The sequence below is a fragment of the Lepidothrix coronata genome, unplaced genomic scaffold (assembly GCF_001604755.1).
Source record: "Lepidothrix coronata isolate B3197 unplaced genomic scaffold, Lepidothrix_coronata-1.0 Scaffold0, whole genome shotgun sequence".
NCBI lineage: Eukaryota > Metazoa > Chordata > Aves > Passeriformes > Pipridae > Lepidothrix > Lepidothrix coronata.
Genome location: NW_016690180.1, coordinates 18203571 through 18224841, shown reverse-complemented (window position 1 = coordinate 18224841; position 21271 = coordinate 18203571). Strand labels below are relative to the sequence as shown.

The 21271-nt window shown below is 37.7% G+C and overlaps 1 protein-coding gene across 7 annotated transcripts in view; it reads right to left on the bottom strand.

Annotated features, from left to right (window-relative positions):
• Positions 1–21271, bottom strand: part of LCORL (ligand dependent nuclear receptor corepressor like) — an 83702-nt gene that overhangs the window by 30696 nt on the left and 31735 nt on the right. For all 7 annotated transcript variants that reach the window (XM_017837264.1, XM_017837027.1, XM_017836872.1 and 4 more), the window contains exons 3-6: positions 19016–19095; positions 18664–18793; positions 8638–8892; positions 184–274 (exon numbers count right to left, since the gene is read on the bottom strand). In XM_017837264.1, the coding sequence (XP_017692753.1) occupies positions 184–274; positions 8638–8892; positions 18664–18793; positions 19016–19095 (556 nt within the window). The remainder of the gene's footprint in view (positions 1–183; positions 275–8637; positions 8893–18663; positions 18794–19015; positions 19096–21271) is intronic.

Below are 21271 nucleotides of genomic sequence, written 5' to 3'. Positions count from 1 at the left end.
TGAAACATATGATATATACATAGACACACACTTATGAGTGACAAAAATTCTTTTGAAAGCAAAATAGGAACCACATGTGTGTGCCAGTATATACAGGTATGTTATGAACATAAAACCTGACCAGAGAAGAGAAACTCGGATTGTCTTTTAGATAAGCCAAAGAGAGTCCTAAATGTTGCTTACCCAGACACTGAGTTTTCAGAACACAATGGATCATATTTTGGTTCTTCCAACCTTGCGCTTTTCTTTGTAGAGAGATCTAGCACTCCATCCCCTGCAAAGAACGAGCAGTGATGATAACAGTGGTTTAAGGATCTCAAAGATTTTGTTAGCAAATATTTTTTACCTGTGGCACAATTTTCAAGCAGCTACTTTATTTTTTACAATTTCTGACACCATATTCCGTTAACAATGTCAGCCATCAGCAAATGGTTTTGTACATTTCATTTGGAAAAACCCTTTTTTAAAATATTGAAAAAAAAAAAAATAAACCCATTCAGAAAGAATAAAATCTGTAAGAATCTGTATTGAACAGAAACTTGACTGCTTTCCTTAAAATCACGTATGCATCTATATTGCACTGTTTACTTTCAAGGCAACCAAAACAATGCACTTGATATTACTATTATTATTATTCTTCATATTTACATACTGTAAACAAACAAGTCTGATGCTGAAGTTAAAATTCACCTAACTAAATCCTAGGCTTACAGGACAATTCAGGTTAATAAGGATCTCAGGAGGCCTCTAGACCAACCTCCTGCTCAGAGTAGGGTCAGCTATGAGACCAGACCAGGTAACTGGATAAGCAGGTAGTACTCCAGCAACTGAGAAGCAAGCTTGAGCCCAGTACAGGGTTTTAAGAAAATGAGACCTATGCCATTAAAGGTTTTAACAGTTTATTTATAGAGATTCCTCCTGCTGCCTCCACATATATGCAATAATGAAATTAGAGAAATAGGAAGAGGTGGGAGTCTGGGGTGGAAGTCTGCTCTGTTAAGTCGCTGGTAAATGCTAAATTCAAGACTTATAGCTGGCTGTTGAAGTCTATGAAGCACTGAAACAGGAAAACATACTTTTTAAAAATCAGTATTTAAAAACATTAAAAACTAAAGAAACTAATTAGCACTTGAAATACTACTTTCAGCTTAAAGGTTTTTCTTTAAAAAAAAAAATCACATTTTAATCATAGTTAAATCCCCTGAATATATTTAATTTCATACCTTTCTTCCTTGGTTCTCTGTTTCAAACTTGGGTTGTTTTGTGTGCCTGAGCTCTGCGAATTCAATTTTCAGTTTCAACATGTAGCTCAACATTCAACTCTACAATCACCCTCATACTACCCCTTATTACATTTACAGTGTCATTTTCATGTTACTGCTTATTATTTCTAAAGCATAAACCAACTGTATATATTTTCCCACAGCCTCAGATGCAGACATGAAGCACTGGTTGAAGAATCCAAATGCGAACAGCAGAATAAGATGTCAGGAAAATTGTTTGGGTACCTCTCCTTTTTACCAATAATGCAAAGAAATAGAGTTCTGTGTAATAATCAAAGCCAACTATTTGTTTTGGACTGCTTTCTGACTGTTCTTCCGCAACTATTTTGCAGAAGAAGGGTAGAGAAAGTAACATCATGAGTCAGCATTAGGAGAAAAATATTTATAAATATGCCACTTGTCAAAGATGCTCCTTTTCTTCTGAGTACATTCCTTTCAAAGTCTTCCTTAGCCCTAAGAATGTTAAAGGAAGGACTAATGTTAATCAACCTCCCTGATGCAGTGATGTTAAAGAAGAAAAAGCCAATTAAAAACACTACAGAAATACTCTACAGGGACTATTTGGCCCACCAAATACTCAAGCTTGCAGTGTCCCCAAGTCCTGTGCAAGACAGATTTTATCTGCTTTGTTCTGTCAGTCATACAAAGTACATCTCCCTTTCTTAAGCATTTGTGTGTTCCCTTTCACAACAGTTTTCCCATCTGTAATTGATATTCATAGGCAATATGATAAAGTTTAGAAGAGATCACTGGAGAAAGTCACTGGAGAAAAAACTACTTCAAAGTTGACAACTCATTAAGTAATGAAGAGCTAATCATCTCTAACCAATTCACAAAAAAAATTTCTAGCTAACTAGACTTTTAGGAAAAAAAAAGCCCCAACAAACAAAACCCAAAGGCTCTTGTAAAATTCCATAATGAAATCTAACCAAAATAATTTTCATTTCCAATCTTTCCGAATTGGCTTTGACAATACAAGGCTAGCAATAAGTTGAAAAATGACTTAAAAGAACACAGTACTGAAAATGCAGGCTTCTGAAACCAAAACTTAGATACATTTTGGGCCTCTAAAGGGTAAGCAGAACTGAAGTAATTTCAGATTCAAGAGAGTTCCTCCAACTCAGCAAATGCATTAATTAAGTACATGACACTTCCCTGAAGACAATGCTTTATGGGAAGATGATACTCAGTAAAAAGAACCATGCAAGAAATTTGATATCCATACAAAATATCAGATAAAGTCACTGCACTCCAGATTTTTATTCAGTGATTTCACTTGAATTAAAAAAAACCCAAAAACCAACAGAAAGCAAAAACCAAACCAAACCAAATCACAAAACAACCCTCACAAAAAACCACCTCCAATTGGTAGGAAAGTGAGAGCATTTGCTACAAAACCTTAAAATATAATAAAATCCCACCTAATGAAAGGAACTGAGCCAGAACTTTTTACTGTTTCTTATCAAATCACTCAAAATAGGTATTAAAGCAAGAATTCTGAATAGGAACTGAATGATACCAGGAACAGAAAAACCACTCTCTAAAGTGGTTTTAATAAAAGACATGAAATTACTTCCACTCTTAGCTAAAGCCATGACTACTAAGATGACAGTCTTCATAAACAATACTATGTAACACTGGATAATATGGAAAAATTCTTAGATTTTTTCAGATATGCTACTCATGGCCTTCTAATGAAGCTACTTCTGTGCAAATTAAATCATTTTGATCTTCAAAGAAATGGCTCAACCTCTGTCCTTTGCTTCTCAGCACCAGATTATCAGGTAACTAAGACATAACTAAGTGTGATCAAAGTTCATCTTCAAAATAATCAGGACCACAATCATTTGAAACTCCTCCAGACTAGTGATGCTAGAGAAACAGGGAGGGTAACGGGAAGCAACAGAAACCATATGTGTCAACCTTGAGTTCTTACAGTTGGTATTTCTGCACTGATTTCAGCAAATTTCTGGGTTTCAGGAGATCTTTCACTAGCTATTATAAACTTTCTTATTAGATCAGATAACCTAGTCTAGTGAGTTCTCAGTATCCAGAGGTGGCAAGCACTCTACTAATGTGGCCACCACTTGCAGCTCCTTCCTCTCCTACTCTCCTAGTAGCTGCTATCACTGGCTTAGGGATCTCAGAGATACATCCCTGCCTACTCTAGCTTTGGTTTCTGCCCTTGGTTCTGTTATCTGTGAACTTGTCTAAGGCTCTTTGTGAACCCACTGACACTGTCCCTCTTCACAACCTCCTGTCACAGCAGTTCCTGGTGTTTACAAACTGCAGGTGTTTACAAACCCGCTTCCTCCTCTAAGAAGTTTCAGCAAGCCTTCCTTAGTTCTAATATAGTCAGATTTAGTAAATAACAACTCTCCCTTTACCTTGCCTACGCACACCATAAAGGTTTTTGTAGCAACAAAACAACAGTCTTGCCTTCCATACCTTTTCTGACGGTGTCTTGCCTTTTGCTGGCTATTTCCTGTGCTGCTGCACACAGAAACTCTTTTCATGGAACCGTCAGTAAGAACATCAAAGCCTTTTATTAATTCTTAACTACACCTTTGACTAATACCTTTTTGCTGACTTGATGTGGTATCTTGTAACATGAAAAACTGCTAGATGAAAACTGTATGGCCAAGTATTGGGTGTCCACAGCACAGTCTTGGCAGCATCTGTCAGGACAGGCAAGGGGTTGCCCTGTGCTGGACACAGACGGTCCTGGTTGGCTCCAACAGACCCATTGCAGGGCACAGCTGAGCCCAGCAGCCATTTGGGCTGAATCTCTGGGAAATCACATTTAAGAAAGGGAAAAAAGTGCCAGATGGACAGAGAAAACAGGAACCAAAAGAATGAAGAAATAGGAGAGGAAAGCCCAAAGGCAGAGAGAAACCATTAGGTACAGACTGTGGACACTGCACACCCACTACCCTTGCACCAGAGGGGCGGGCTGTGGTGGTCACAAGGGAACCTGGAGCAACACTGAGCCTGGGAGAGAGGAGAGGCAGTGTTGTAATGTATCTTTTTGTTTCTACTACCTGAATTAATAATTAAATATTTATTTTAATAAGCAATAATTTGAGTTATTTTACCCAAACAGTCTGTTTTGCTCACGATGGCAAGTGGTAAGCAGTGGCCATGTTCTTAACTCACACGCTCTCCTTTCTGTTCTTCCCATTTTCTCCCCTGTGCCATTGTGTGGGAAGCAAGCAAGTGAGCATCTAACAAGGAATTTGGCTGTTAGACACCCTGGCAGCCAAGGAATATACACCTACTTGCCTCAAAAATGTACCTCTCTACGGTGCCCTTTTTGTGCAGTATTAAACTGTTTCTTGAATGTAGTTACAGCTCATACAATTTATCTTTGTGAACTGCTTCTTCATTGGCTTAGTTTGGAGGATAAGCAATGTTGCAAAAGTATACAATTTTGTTTTTTTGTTAGGAGCAGTGCATGAAAAACAAATTTTCTTTCACTGTACAGAATATTCTCTTCAAGGTCTGGACAGTCTTATGAGTTACACAGATTAGGAAAGAAAGAGCAAGATACGGGTATTTCTGGAGAAAGTTGCTGCTAATTTACAGATGACTGCCTGATTATTTACCACTAAGGTGCACAGGAATTAAAGCATCCTGCTAAATTACCACTGCCACATGCAGAGGAAAGTAGAGGATAATTGGAGACTCCAATACAAGTCAGGTGCCAAACTGACATACCTGGATACCAGTGCTTAAATACCAGTATTCAGTATTAAATGCTTCAGTACTAGGAGTGCAATGGGTTGATCTTGGCCAGTAGCTAGTCCCCAGCTCAGCTCCTCTCTGTCCCCCTTCTCAGTGGGGGGAGAAATAAGATGAAGGTCATCAAGATAAATACCGGGATATCATCTGCCAATGACCATTATAGGCAAAATGGACTTGAGGAAAATAAATTTATTGCAAATTAAAACTAATTTGGATAATGAGAAAAAGACAAATTTTAGTGTTTTTCCCCTCTCCCCCTTTTCCCAGGCTCAACTTAACTCCCAGCTCCTCTATCTCCCTAACCCCCTGTTGGCATAGGCAGGATTGGTAATGGGTATGATTCCTCTCTACTGCCTTTTCCTCCTCACACTTTTCCCCTCCTCCATTGTGGGTTCTCCACAGGCCACAGATCCTTCAGGAAATATCCAGCTGCTCCAATGTGAAGTCTTCCACAGCAACGTGAACAAATACCTGCTCCATAAGCTGCAGTGGAACACCCACTTCACTGTGGCCCTCTCACTGTCCTCCATGGAAATACCCACTCTGATTTCTGGAGCACCTCTCTTCCCCTTTCTCTCATCTTGTTGTTCACTGTGCTGTTTCTCACTCCTCTGCCTGTCCAGCATTTTTGCACTTTCTCCCTGATGTGCTCCACTTGGGTCTATGTTGCAGAGCTGGCTGTGCCTTGCACAGGGAAGCCCTGACACATTCTTGTAGATGCCACCCTACAGTGCTCCCCAACTACTAAAACTTTTCATATAAGCCCAACATACAGGGGTATCAGATCTGGAAGTGACAGATGTGAGGTTTTTTTGGAGTGCTTCAGAGATGGCCTGTAGGTACTGGAGGAAAGTAAAAAGCTTTCTTCAGTGGAGAACTTTGGTAGCAAAACCTTTTTTCAGTGTTGAGCTAGCACTTAGCTTGGGTCTGCTCAGTGCAAAAGCAACTGCTTCGAGTAATCTGGAAAACAGTTTACACCTTCCTCTCAAGTGCAAGAATCACTGCCATAGTAAAGAAACAAGACTGTCTGTTTTACTATTTAGATCATTGATTTCAAAGACAACTACTGTAAATACAAAGCAGCTGCCTAAACAGAAAATGAACCTAAGGCATTTATATTTAAGTCATTATCTGCTTAACAGGATTTGAATTGAAAAGACTTTAACCTTGAGGATCCATCAAATCTGAACAAATTTAAACTTCCTACTCTGTTATTGCCACTTCATTTGGAAAATTCTAACAGGAATTACAAATAGCAAATGGTAGGAAGAGTTGCATGACAGTTAAATGATACTACTAAGAAGGGCATCCTGGTATAGCTTTTATAAGTCTCCAGACTGAAGAAGCATACTATGTTAGATACAGAACTATATATTTTTAAAAATATATTATCCAATTAAAAAACCTTCATAATTTCCTACTGTAAGCATGTGACACTTCATTACAAACAAGCTTCCTTCAGGCAAATACAGAAGTGAGAGATAGGCAGAATAATAACAAAAAAAAGCTAATTGAAATACCTTTTTCTTTAATCTTTACACATAGAACGCAATGCAAATAAAATGAGGAAGCTGACTTTTTTCATCTTGATCTTATTTGCTTGTGCTGCCATCACTACAGTGAAAAGCTAAAATAGCTCAAAATTGGAATGTTAATGGGAAACAGGAAGCACAAAACAACTTTCCTGACAGGTATGATGTTCAAGCCACCTTTCTCCAACTACAGTCTTATTTCATCAGCAGCTCTAAATTTCACAGAGATGTACCTTTAACATCTGCAAAGCGCTCCAGCAAACACGGCAGTTTAAGTTCTGAGAATCTACAGTATCTTATATAGTTTACTGTGTAAGTTGTATTCTATGTGTGCTGAGCAACTATTTTAGCCTAAGCTGTTTCACTGAAGGTGCACATTTCTAAACTTGTTATTTAGTCTGATTGTAAAAAAAAAAATCCTCCAAAGATATTAAAAAAAAAATTTAAATAACTTAATTTCTCTATATTTCAGGTTTTTCTTAGATAAAAGATTAATGGATTTTCAAACAGCTGAGGGTGGCAGCACAACCTTCTTCCTGTCCCTGCCCTGTTCACTCTCTGCCTTCCCTTTCATTCCTCAAAGATTTATTTGGGCTCAGCAACAACCAGAACCTGTCATTGGGGACTTTGCTCCCTCATGGACATTTAAAACCAGTTATTTATAAGCAGCTGTTGAAGCAAGCAAAAAGCAATAGCACTGGTATCAGAAAAGTGTTTTTTGTTGTCCTTGCAAAAGAAACGTGCCTCAACCCAGCCAATTATAAATCTCTAAAATCTGGTAATTCACCAATAGCAGAAAGCACAACAGATATTTTCTCAGGATTTAATCTGCATACAGTATTTACTAAACCCTGGCATTAACTGGGTTTCTGCCAACCACACAGAATAAAAGCAGGAATTCCACTATTTCTTAATGATTTTGCTGTCAAAGAGAAAGCATGTTTGATATTTCATCTAGAATAGGTATACTTAGTATGAGAAATCCATGTCAGACTTCCCTGCCCCCAAGGATGTCATCCAATTAAAGACTGCATCATTAGGCACACACATACCAGATCTGCTCTCATTCTGACAATGTATATTAAAAAAAAACCCCCCAAACCAAATGAAACCCAAAACACTTTAGTTCTGCCTTCTTTCAACTTTTTTAGTATGGTAAGTGACAAAAGGTCAACTTTTCCCTTTGGTTGGCAGTATTACAGGATTAACACAGACCCTTATATCTGTAAAAGACAAAAGCTGCTTTCGCCACTGCTTTCAGTTGCACATGACAGTCACAACCATTCCTGAAAACTGCTGCTAATCCAAATCTAGTTCAAAGTCCAAAACACTCTTGTGATTATACTGTTATCAGTTTTGGATAGCAATATTCCTTGAGGCAAAGAAATCATTTCCCTTATGAAAATGATAGTGAGACAGACTTTATTTCTCTAGCTTTACTCTCAATTAAGAAAGCTGCACTGATCTATAATGATTAAAGTTTGAAGTATGGAAATTTCCTTTCAAATTAATCTTCTCTTTCCATCATTCTAACCAGCCTGTATTTAAGAATCAAAGTGTCCAAGGGCTGATGCAGACTGAGTGACATCTGCTCTCTGAAATTCCAGTATCCTTCTTGCTTTTCTCAGGCTTCTAACAGAATCACTGTTACCTGTGACAGCCACAGGTGAGCTGACTTGGATTCAGTATTCCAAAGCTGTGAAATTCCAATACCACTTATTTAACCCAGGCACTCAGAAAGGAGAATATTTATCTGCTAACACACACTATGAAAAATGGAGAGTTTTTTTGTAGTGTGGTTTGTTTTGGTTTTTTTTTAACACAGTTCTCTTATAACACTTTTCCTGGTGTTTAAGGGAAAAATGTATGAACTTTCTTTCAGCGTTAAGTTGATGCCATACCAATTTTCCTTCAACCTTTTTTTAAACACATAGGATAATTTTTTTTCTCCTGTATACTGATTCCTACTTTGGAAAGGTAAAACACGTATTAGACATTGACGTTTATTTTTTAAGGGAATAAGATGCATTAAGTAACAAATGACAGCAAAACACAGATTAGCAGATATAGAAATTTACCTTGCTGAGTATTCTGTTCTTGAGTTCGATTCACAGTGAGGTCTAGAGGGCTATCCTGTTCTTCCTGAAGGGAGTTTTCCGTTTGGTTCATTTGGACACTTTTACACATCAGACTTGGTTCAAACGATGAACCATTTCTGTTCTCTTGAATTTTGCTACTTTTTGAAATGTACTCAATCGCAAACTGACGGATCATTTTTTTCATTAATTCCTGAGCAACTAGGGGAATGTTAGGATCACAGTTCTGAGGAAGATCTAGGAATAAAAAAAACACAGGCAACAGATATGTTAAGAGTCAAGCTTAATTACTTTTCTTGTAATAAACACTTCCCATAAGCACAGAAATGTGCGTAACAAGTACATGTGTCATGAACATAATAATTCAGATGCCCAATAAATTTTTCTTATGAGCATTCCTAACTGGAGGTCACTTGGAAGAACATATTTAGCACAGATCAGTAATTTTTACCATATTCCTTTATCATAGCATGCAGGTAAGACTATGCGGGTTGCATTATTTATGGGAGTCAGAATGTGCATTTACTGTTGGCAATAAGTTGAATTTTCACTTGCAGACTGTTTCCTGTTTTGAAAATAAAGAATTTTGAATAAAACCAGTGAAAGTTAAATGAGCTATGAATTAATACAGAAAGAAGTTACTTTCAAAGAACAGCCATAACAAAATAATGTGTAGTAAAGTGTAGTTCTATAGAGTAACATAACATAGAACACTTGGACTTTTGAGGAATTGACCTTAAAAAGAAAAAAAAAATAAGAAGAGAGATTTATCTCACCTTCATATTAGATTATAATACCCACTGTAGGTTCAGGATTGAAATGTCAAAACTGATATGATGCTCCTTAAAATATCCCATACAATTTAAGGTAATAGAAGCAATTGAATACAAAAATAAAGCTGTAAATTTTTATTGTAAAATCTTACAGGATTTTCAGGATATTTCCTAAGCGCTATCAATGAAAACACTTGTAAGAAAAGCTTTATTTCCTCTTCTACACTGGGTGTACTCTATTTTTTGCTTGTGTATGTAACAGTCCCATGGAAAGTAGTATTTCATTTTAGAAACAACAACAATAAAACAATTAAAGGATCAAATATGAGATACCTCTGACTTTAATGTTATCTGTCAGCTAGAAAAAAGTTAAACCTCTTATTAACAAACATAGATGAAACTACATTTGTGAATCAGCGAAAAGAATCCTAACAGAAGCACCAGATAGAACAAAACAAAGATGTGTAACTTAACATACTTAAGCTGTGTTACTACACTGATGACTGCAATACTTCATTTCCCAAGACAAGCAAAACTGCCCATGCTCAGAGATCTGTGCCTTCCTTGAAGTGGCAGTAGTAGCACTCACTTCACTATCCCACTCTTCTTTCTTTCCTTCAACTCTACACACATACACCCCACCACCACCAAATATCCTTTTCAATGTTTTAACCCTGTCCATCCTTGAGTTCACAGGTAATGAGTGAAGCAGTTTTCAATCCAGAAGGGACAGGGATTTAAAGATTTAAAAGTGTGAATGTGATACCGGAGAATTAGCTCTTAGGTCCATCTTGATTGCCTGAAAGGAATACCAAAGGACATGATTCTGTAGTTACTGGGATACTAAAGTTAGTCTGAAACAGATAAGACAGATGATAAGTTGAGTTTTGTTTTCATGGAAATGGAGAAACTGAAAGGCCTGGACTGGGGAGATGTTTGCATGCAAAGTGCACGTTTCCTAATAGATAGTTTGGAGGATCGTTTTCACCAACAGAGCATTGCAAGGAATTACAAACACACACCTATGAGATCTGCTGTGTGAAGCACATTAGAGGGCAGCTGACTGTTCAGATGCTTCCTCTCAAGACCTTTTGGTTGGCCTCTCAGTAGTGCTTTATGAAGTACAAGTGAAGGTCCAAGATTTCCATAGACTAAGTACATGCTAGACATCTTGGGTTCAAGAGAACTTATCCAAGGCATAACAAAACAAGCCTGCTTATGGTTAAAGCTCTATCTTCTGACAACCTTTCAACCAGATCTCTACCACAATATCTAAAATTGACAGGTGTTTCTTTAAGAGAGGTATGAGGTAAAATTCGAAATGATGGAGAAAAGAGAAAGATCTCTCCCTGCCACGTAACATCCAGGCATTAGTATTCTTTTTTTATATTGTTATTTCCTGATCCTAAATAATGAATCCAGAAAACGTTCAACTGGAATTTTATCATCCTAGAGACACAGGTAAAGAAAAAAATTCAATAGATATTGAAGCAGTAAGGCAACAGGTGTAAAAGTGCTAATGTATATATAAAATATAACAAAAGAACAAGGAAAGTTAAGAGATAAAACTGAATAACTGAATTATCTAGGAACAAAAGTGTTTGCATGATGGGAATGGTAGTGCTAGACAATGAAAACTGCTGATCAATAGCTTAGCTTAAAAAAACCCCACCAAAACAAACAAAAACAAAAGTCTGACAGTCTGTAATCAAGAAACTTATACAAAATTAATTATACAAAACATTATCATATTATATAGAAGAATATAATCACACTATTATACTGAATAGTCTACCAGATATCTCGTCTGGAATGACCCTGCTTATATCAGAAATTAGTTTTTTGCATGCACCCAAGAAAAACTACTTTGATGGCTTCTGGATAACAGGGGACCATCACTGCAAATGGGAGAGAAGAGTTATTTTAAAGGCACAGATCATACCAGGATGTAACAAGCAAAAGACCATAGAGTGCAAGGGACACCTGCCATTAGCTGGAAAACACAAAAGCCTGGAACAAATTTCTCCTTATTAATCACCATCCCCTGCATCAGTTATTATAAAACTGCACAACAAAACTCATTCAGAACTGTCAAGCTTCTACTGCCTTCCTATTTCAGTTTAGACTATTCACACTGGTAATAGCCAAGCATATATTGCTTTTAGACACTTTAAGGAAAAGTCAACTTTTCCATTAGGAGCAAAGTCATCTTTTGACCTAGTTGGAATAAGAAAGGATTTTTTTTTTTTGTTCTTATAACAACTTCTTTAGCGTTAGGTTTTATTTTTTTTTTAACTTCCAAATATTACCTATGGAAAAATAAATGCAGCAGAATTTCTCATATATTCAACTGCTATAGCTATTGGTAGTTTACAGATTCTAAGTTAATTTACTCTAAAAAGGTAATACAGAAGTTGGGATGTGTGTATATCTCTGAGCATATGATCTGAAAGACATGCTCCAGGGATGCATCTGAAGTGATCTTGCTGCTAATGCAAATTCAATCTACAGGGTGAGACTCAGGTAGTCTAAGATTAACTGCCATAAATCCAAATGGTGTTGCTGACACATTGACTGTTCCTATAATGTAAATCATTAAATGGTAAATCATGTTGGAAGTACCTTGGGAGATCTTTAGTAAAACTCCCTGTTCAAAGCAGGGTCAACTATGAGGTCAAATCAGGTTTCTCTGGATTTTACGCAGTTAGGTCAGGAGTACTTCCATGGATGGAAACTGCACAACCTCTCTGGGTAGCATGTTCCACTGCTTGCCTGGCCTCATTTTTCCTTACACAAAAAAAAACTTCTAATTTCAACTTGTCTGTAATCTGTCATTATCCTGCTATGCACCATTGTAAAGGCTTTCACCCTGTCTTAGAATCATTCAATACTCTATGTTGGAAGGGACCCATCAGGATCCTTGAGTCCAGCTCCCAGCCCTGCACAGGACACCCCAAGAATCACGTGAGCCCGAGAGTTTGTCCAAATGCTTTTTGAACTCTTGGTGCTGTGACCACTTCACTGTTCCAGTGCCCAACCACCCTCGGGGTGAAGAACCATTTTCTAATATCCAAACTAAACCTCCCCTGACACAACTTCAGGCCCTTCCCTTGGGTCCTGTAACTGGTCACCACAGAGAAAAAATCTGTGTCTACCCCTCCTCTTCCCCTCACAAGGAAGTTGTAACTGCAGTGAGGTCTCCCCTCAGTCTCCTCTTCTCCAGCCTCAACAGACCTAGAGAACTCCGGTGCTCCTCATACAGCTTCCCCTCAAGGCCCTTCACCATCTTTGTTGCCCTGCTTTGGAAGCTCTCTAGAGCCTTAATGTCTATTTTATATTGTGGCACCCAAAACTGCACACAATATTCAAGGTGAGGCCACACCAGTGCAGAGCAGAGCAGGACAATCCCTTCCCTTGACCGCCTGGTGATGCTTTGCCTGATGCCCCCCAGGACATGGGTGGCCCTCCTGGCTGCCAGGGCACTGCTGACTCATATTCAACTTGCTGTTGACCAGGACTCCCAGGTCCCTTTCCGTGGCACTGCTTCCCAGCCTCTCATTCCTCAGTCTGCATATATATTCAGAGTTGCTGGAAATCTGCTCTTGATCCATTACTATTAATGCTGGTTTGCTTCCTGATGGAGAATGAAGTTGTGGATGCTTAACTTGTATTACGGGGAAGAAGCAATTTAGAGCAGTTTGAAGTCAGAATAATTTCCCGCAGCTCTCCAAATGTTATAGAACACAAACGAGTGCTGTAAGATCTCAAAGGAAAGAAGAAAGTTATACAGTTTCATAACTATATTCTTTCTATGCACTGTACATTCCTGAAAAAAAAAAGACTAAGGCAAAGGCAACTTTTATATATTTTATCAATGTAACACTCAAATTATCAAAAGATACACACTTGAAGTAGGTTACATAAAGTCTAATTACTTGCCTTCAATGGCTGTAAGTCTGCAATGAAAACAGACCTGGAGCATCTCTCTTACAAGGACATGGAGTTGGGCCTGTTCAGCCTCAGAGGGGACCTCATCACTATCTATACGTGTCTGGTAGGGAGGGTGTCAAGAGGATGGAGCCAGGCTCTTCTCAGTGATGCCAAGCAGAAGGACAAGAGGCAATGGGCAGAAAGTGATGCACAGGAAGTTCCACCTGAATATGAGGAAGAACTTCCTTACTGTGCAGGTGACCATGCACTGGAACAGATTGCCCAGAGAGGTTGTGGAGTCTCCCTCACTGGAGATATTCAAGTACCATCTGGATGCAACCTGGGCAATGTGCTCTAGGATGGCCCTGTTTGAGCAGGGAAGTTGGACCAGATGACCCACTGTAGTCCTTTTTAACCATATCCATTCTGTGATTCACAATGGCAAAGTTCCACTACACATGAGAAATTTGTAATAAGTCATATAAAATTTTTAAATGCAATGAAACATATTCTGGGGAAAGAGAGGCATTAGATCTCTGGCCTTCGTATCACTACTAAATATTTCTTAATTATTATCAGCAGATGGCACCAGATATACTTTGTATGACCTAAAGAGTCTTTATTCTAAGATGTTTCATTAGGACTCATGATTATAGCTCCTTAAAAAGTTTTAAATCTACATGCCTGCATCTGTTTAAACTCCTATTTTTCACAGTTGATTTAAAACACAAGGTATCTGTATTTAGTCCGTGGACCTTTTACTCTAAAGATTTGGAGTAAAAAGTAGCTCCGATGTTCCTCCATTTTCTCTTAGATTACTGTAACCTGATGTTATTAGTATAAAAGATGGCTAAATGACACATTTGTACACTATAATATTTTCTGCTTGTGATTTTCAAGATTACAGTCAGAATGCAAGAGAAGAGTAATAAACATCATGTAATTATGACTAATTGCAATGATTTATTTTAATTCAAAGCTCGTGTTTAGGATTAATACTTTACTCAGTTTATGTGCTGCAACAGCTTGTAACTATTTGAATTCATAATCTTAACTACTCCGTACATTATGTGTGATTATTAGACCGCAATGTACAATATAATGACTGATGTGACTGACAGTTCAGAGTTACACATGTATTTGGCAGGACAACGAACAAGGAGTTAAAAGCTCCCAAAATAGTGTTCCACAATAGTATTTTATTTCTTGAAAATGCGTAATTTTTCATTAAAAAGTCAAACTAATGACTTAATTTTTCTCCTGATACAACACCAAAAGGCAGTGAAAAGCAGCAGGGAATCACAATCCTCTTTGTACCTTACAAGGCTGTTGTGCAAGTAGCAAGACTAAGAACACCTGGTTGTTTATCAGCATGTTCCCTGCATTCACTCCGCCTTTCCTCTTTTCAGAAAAAAGTCATGTTTTCTAGAACAACCCCACCTCAACAGCCACTAAACTGTCCCAGCAATATTCTTAGCTGTACTCATAAAATTCTTCATGTCACTGTCAGATCACTGACAAGTTAAAACCAGAACACAACAATTTATTCTGAGCCATGTATCACAATTAGTTAACTTGACTGATCAACAAACAGAAGGAATAAAGGCCAAGTTCACTCTAGTTTTCTGCTCTTGTAAACATTCCACGTTTTTCCTTCCTCTACTCAGGTTGCAATTCTCATTACTCTATATACAGTCATATCTCTTAAGAATATTCTTAAATATAGTTGAAAATGACCAAGAAATTCAGAGTCAGTGAAGACAGTAACACTGGCAGGCAGGTGGTCAACACAAAAACTATGCTTTACTTCCTTATGAAAGCAGCTGAAACCCTGCTATGCATTCTTTCCTGATGAACTTTAAGAGGAATAGCAAGGCTGTCATATAAGCTTACTGCACAAGCTATGTCAGAGCTCTCAGAGATTACAGAACATCTTGCAGATTTTGAAAAGACAAATTAGATTTCTTAAAATTATTAATAAAAAGGAACTGCAGGCATTGGATGAAGCAGTGTGTACATCTCAAAACTCCAACTCAGAAAGTAACACTTCTTTTTCCAAATCTGAGATTATGTGTGCAAAATTACATTCTCATAGGTTTGTCAAATTATATATACATTGTCCAAGAAGCATAACCAGTTTATGACATCTATGCAACTAAGACAGAACTATGCAAAGAACAGGAGAACTCAAAATTAAATTCAGGGATATGGTATGATGTATAAAAGTCATATATATGAATGGAAATATTTTGCAACATGAAATAGATAGCTAGAAACTATTAATAAAGAACTTTTATAAAGCTTACAGGGAAATTATTTTGATCTGGGAAATGTGGCAATGAAGATACTTGACAGAGCAGCCCAGAGAATCTGGGAAGATTCAAGTAATCCCAAACATTCTCCCTGTAATTTTGTGCCATAATTCCTTAACTTCTACAAGAGCTTCTCATATTTCAGTCTTCTCTTGGTGGATCATGTCCTGAAGGTAGAACCTGATTCACTACCATGAATGCATGCAAATAACCCTTTCTTTTTGTTTTTTTTTTTTTTTTTTTTAAGAGGTCACATTAATACTGCATGGAAAAATGAGCTTCTAAGAACACACAATGTGGAATACTAGAAACCCAGAAAATTAATAGTCCACGAACAAAATGTCTGATTAAGTACTTAAACAATCAAGGTTCTGCTATAAAACAATGATCACGTCACAATCTACAATATTCATTATAAAAAAAAGGCTAATACGTATTCCTTAACAAAAGAAAACAGTTGTATTTTAACATCATGTAAGTGGAAAAGTATCACAGTCTACTGTGCTTACATGACCAAAAGGGCAAAGAGAGATGTTATACTTGGGAAGAAAGCATCTGGGTTTCAGATACATTTTTTAATGGGAACAATCAATGTTTGACAACAAGAATCATTTCGGCTTTGCTGAGGTGTCTGCTGAGCATAGGACTTCTCTACAGACAACTAACTACCAAACTGGACTTTCACTAACACACAGTGAAGTTAGGTTGCTAATAGGAAGACACTGTCACTTACAGCATCTCCGGAGTTCACACATCTTGGCAGTAATTCTATCATCCCTTGTCCCAGATTCTACAGACAAGTTGTCATCTAAGAATGTCTGAAGCCTGTATGCTGCAGACAATCATATAACGTGGCTGCATGTTCTGAGATCTTCTGAACTAGTTTCCTGATATAAAAAAAAACAAACCCTCAACCAAGACCACAACCAAATGCCCCAAAACTAGTCTGCAAATGAAAAAATCCAGTCATATACTAATTTGTTCTAAAATAAAAGGTTAATGAGACCAACAAATCCAACTCTTAAATTTGCTCACTAGTCTTAGAAGTTGTTCACAGAGGCCTAAATGAAACTGTGGTAGTTATAATAGTAAGAGGGTAGATCATCTTGAGGAGTTTGCAATCCAAACAAGTGTCACTCCATTTTAAAGACAGCCAACCAAGAATTCTGATTTTTTTTGACAATGAAAGCACATCTGGTTTAGTACCGGGTATAAGATCTGTTCCTTAGCTAAGCAGTTACTGGAAATTTTTGATTCCTTTTTTCCTAAGTTGATAGCTGAACTCAAAAACCTGCATAAATTCAGAAAGCAGACGTGAGATTTTCTCTAGTAAAAACCTTCATCTTCCTTCCTAAAATCCAAAACAGTTACTTGAATACCTCATAAATTGGTTTCACATGCCCTTTTACAATATTTTTTGCTTTTCACTTCCTGTAACTTAAACAACTTAAAAGACTTTGCTAAGACCTGAACTGAAGCAATATTCTTGGAAAATTCCTAACCAAGAATACAGAAGTCCTCCAGAGAATCACAAAAATAACTGGAAAAGACTGGTTTTGTTTTTTAATAGACAAAACCTTTTTCATGTAGCATGATTGACCTGGCAGATCAAAACACCTAAGGAAGATGCTAAAAGCCAAATGTTCTTTGTGAAAAACTTCACTAAGGCGAGGTCATGCCAAGTTTCACTTCTCTTATAATAAAAGTTCCTCTCAAGGAGTATCAAAAGGCAGCATCTCCAGCGGAAGCATAAAGCAGGCAAACATTTGAAAACACTGTACACATCAAGACCAAGAAGAGATCTGAGAAAGCAGAAATACGAAGGAATTAAAATACCTGCCTAGGGAGATGCCATGTGACTGGGCCTGTGATGAAAATATAATAAGAATTTCAGAAGTAATGAGGTGCCATCTTCACTGGACATTTTATTTCAAATGGAAAATAGCTTGTTTTAAAGAAAGGCAAGGAACAAAGATAGACTCAAAATGCTGTTGCACTCCACATAAAGTTCTTTAACATGCAAAAAAGCAAAATGTAGACTGAATAGACACACAGTACATACACCCCAGGTTCAAGGGCATAATAATCTCTCCTGCTACAGCATAGTAAAAGGGAGAAAACCAACTTTGGTTTTTTCTCCCACTTATGTGAAAGAAGAGAGTGTGTCTAATTCTTTGTTAAAAGAAAGAGAGGGCTTTCACCCTAGCCATACTCAGCTATTCTGACATCCAAGTACACCCACTAACCCCAAGAAAAACCTGGGAAAATTGTAGTTACTGAGTAAAGCTTCATTCACCTTTCTTCATTCACAGGAAGCTAAGGAAGAAAATGAGTATTTCTGCTGCCGCTGATGGTGAATAACCAAGTAACTTTCATGAACCAAGCTGACTTGTCAGTCATTCATGTACTGCTATAACTTTCTGAGTTCCAAAGAACAAGAACAGTCAAAGAATTGATGAGCTACTAAAAACTATATTTTGACAAGAAGTTTCAACCTCCAACTTGGATGTATTTGAAGGAGCAGCTTTTGTACAAGAAGATCCCAAATTCCATTTTGCAACCTGCAAAACACATTTTCTCACCTAAAACTGTTTTCCTTTTGAAAACCAGAAGTGAGAATTTAGGAATAGAAAATGTTTAAATACTTAAAATTCCAGAGAACGGCACCTGAAGTTGGCATGAGGACAAAGTAGCAGCTCATGGTAAAAAAACCCAAACCAATACAATTTGATGAACAAGGATTCAAGAGAATAACACATAATGCAACAGGACTAAGAGGAATGGCAAGTAGGAAGAGTAGTATTTCATCTGGTGATTCTAGTAAGCAAAGAAAAAGATTAGGGAAAACCAAAGGAATAAGGAAAAGAAACAGCAGAAACATTTATTTCAATAGATAAATAAAAAAATACTTAAAAATCAAAATCAACCCTGAATAATTTGATTCTTCTAGATTTTCACCATATTTCTTAATATAAAAGACATGGTTTTATTACCTTTCTTTCGAAAGAGTGCATTTAGATAGTTTTCTGCTTGGCATTCAATCTTATCAGTGTTGGACTGGCCCTGAGATGACAGTTCCTCTGTAGGCGTTGACTGTGAAGAACCGATAACTGATGCACGATCCTAGAAAAGATATGAAGATCATGACATCTCTCAGAAGTTAGTCTGCTGGTAGTGCAACATACAATGAATTACTGAGCTATTGAATTAAATAGTTTGATTTTACTGGTTCTATCTTGAGTCAAAATGCAGAACTAACTTATCTGCAAAATTAAATTCTCTGATTCTTACTTTCATACCAAAAAATGGGTGTTAGGGAATAAGGTTTAATATGTTCATACTTACACTGGCTGTTTCTTTGTGTAAATTACAAAAGGAACATTTCTCATCCATAGACCAGTCAGTTAGCTCTTCTGGCTCACAGTCTTAAAGGAAGAAAAGAAAGCTAGATGTTTTAAACAAGTAAAAAAAAATACACATCCTACAATTCACTTAAGTAAATTCTGTCAATAATCTGGTATGTGTTTATTGGTACAACGCATTCAGTATTATTCTATTCTTCAGATATTTCCAAAGTCTTGTCTGACTTGTACAGCTCAACTTACAAATAGCAGAGAGCACCTTTCTTAAAAGGAAAGGCAAACTCATGCAATTCAACTGATTACCTGTCATAATTACTGAAGGTATCTGAATACTGTAAATAAAGCGTTGAATTGCAGACATTATTCTTTTTAACAAAGTGTGCAAACTTGTAGTAAACTAAGCTAGGAATTAGAATATGAACTCCTCACCATTTGAGCTACATGAATTTTACTTACAATATTTTAATTGACTTGATACCATCACCATAGGTAAACCCAAGCCATATACTCACTTCTAGCACTTGATTTATCTAGAAAAAATAACTTTATATGTTTTGTCAGAAAATGTACTTTGGTCTAGAGGGAATATAGGACTTAAATCTACATCGCCTATATCAGATCCAGTCTTCTACTGAATCGAAACACACCATCTACTTGCTTTAAACAAGTTATTGAGTTTCATTTCAAAATTAAGAAGTTTTCCACCTATACTCTTCTCTTCCCAATCAGGAATTGCTTCAAAGCTTTTCCCAAATGAACAGTGCTAATAGTTAAAATTAAGTTTCTAATTTCTTGTTTAAAATTAACACACATGGCAGTCTGGTTTTGTGGCAACATTATTCTTAAACCCATGAACAATAACTTTAGGCATTTAGCACCTTGATGTATTTACAGAGAATACCATTATCCCCTTTGTATTTAATTTTGCAGCTAATCTAGTCCACCTGGTTTTCTCTCATGAGATTCAACTCCATATTTTCTGCACCAGTCTCACTTGAACACCTGTTTCCTGAACAGGGGTGACCAAGATCTCAAGATGATGTCTTTTACATTTAGATCAGACTTCCTTAAACTGTAGGCAGTACTTTTCCCACAGTAGCCTAGTTATGCAGCAGTCTTTATCACTGTTGCAGAGTCTTGGCAGGTGAATACAAATATGATTAACTAATACACCAAGGTCCTCTCCATCCTGCTCATTTCCAGTTCATGCACTTACAACTTAAACAACTTTTTCATCCTCCATTATTAATTACCAAGTATGTTTACTCCTTTTCTCTGTACCACTAAATTACAATCACAGTTTTGTTAGGCAGGTTCTTGAGATTATCTGCTTTCAATAGCACATGATGGTAAGCTGACCTTGGCTGGCTGCCATCCCCCAACCCAGTGATGCTGTCACTCCCCCTCCTCAACAGGGCAGGGGTGGGGAAATAAGATGGTAGGGGAGAAAATAAGAGGAAGAAAATAATACGAAAAAAAACTTGTGGGTCAAGATAAAGACAGGGAGATTACACTTACCAATTACTGTCACAGGCAAGTCAGACTCAACTTGGGGAAAATCCATTTCATTTATTGCCCATAAAAATAGATTGCATAATGAGAAAGGGAAAACACTAAACCACGTAACCGCCCCTTCTTCCCAGGCTTCACTTCACTCTTTCATTTCTGAGTCTTTCCCCTCCTCCCCCATCCCAAACAGTGCAAGGAGGATGGGAAACAGGCTGTCCTCAGCTCATAACAGTTCCTCTCTGCTGATTGCTTTTCCTCATTATTCCCTGGCTCCAGCTTAGGGTCCTTCCCACAGGCTACAGGCCTTCACAAACTGCTCCAGTGCTCTTCCCACAACTGCAGCTCTTCATGACCTGCTCTAGCATGTCTTTTCCACAGGGCACAGTCCTTCAGGAAGAGATCACTCTGCAGGCCCACAGTTCCTACCAGAAAACCTGCTCCTGCATGGGCTTCTCTCTATGGGCTGCAATTCCCAACAGAAGCCTGCTCCATGGGCTCTCCATAGGCTGTAGCTTCCTTCATGGCATCTCCACCTGCTCCAGTGTGGGGTCCTCCATGGGCTGCAGTGCAGATACCTGTTCCAACGTGGTCCTCCATGGGCTGCAGGCTCTACCTGCTTCACCACGGTCCTTTCCATGGGCCACAAGGGAATCTCTGCTCCAGCGTCTGGAGCTGATTCTCTCCCCTCTTCCTTCTCTGACCTTGCTATTGGTAGGGTGGTTTCCCACTG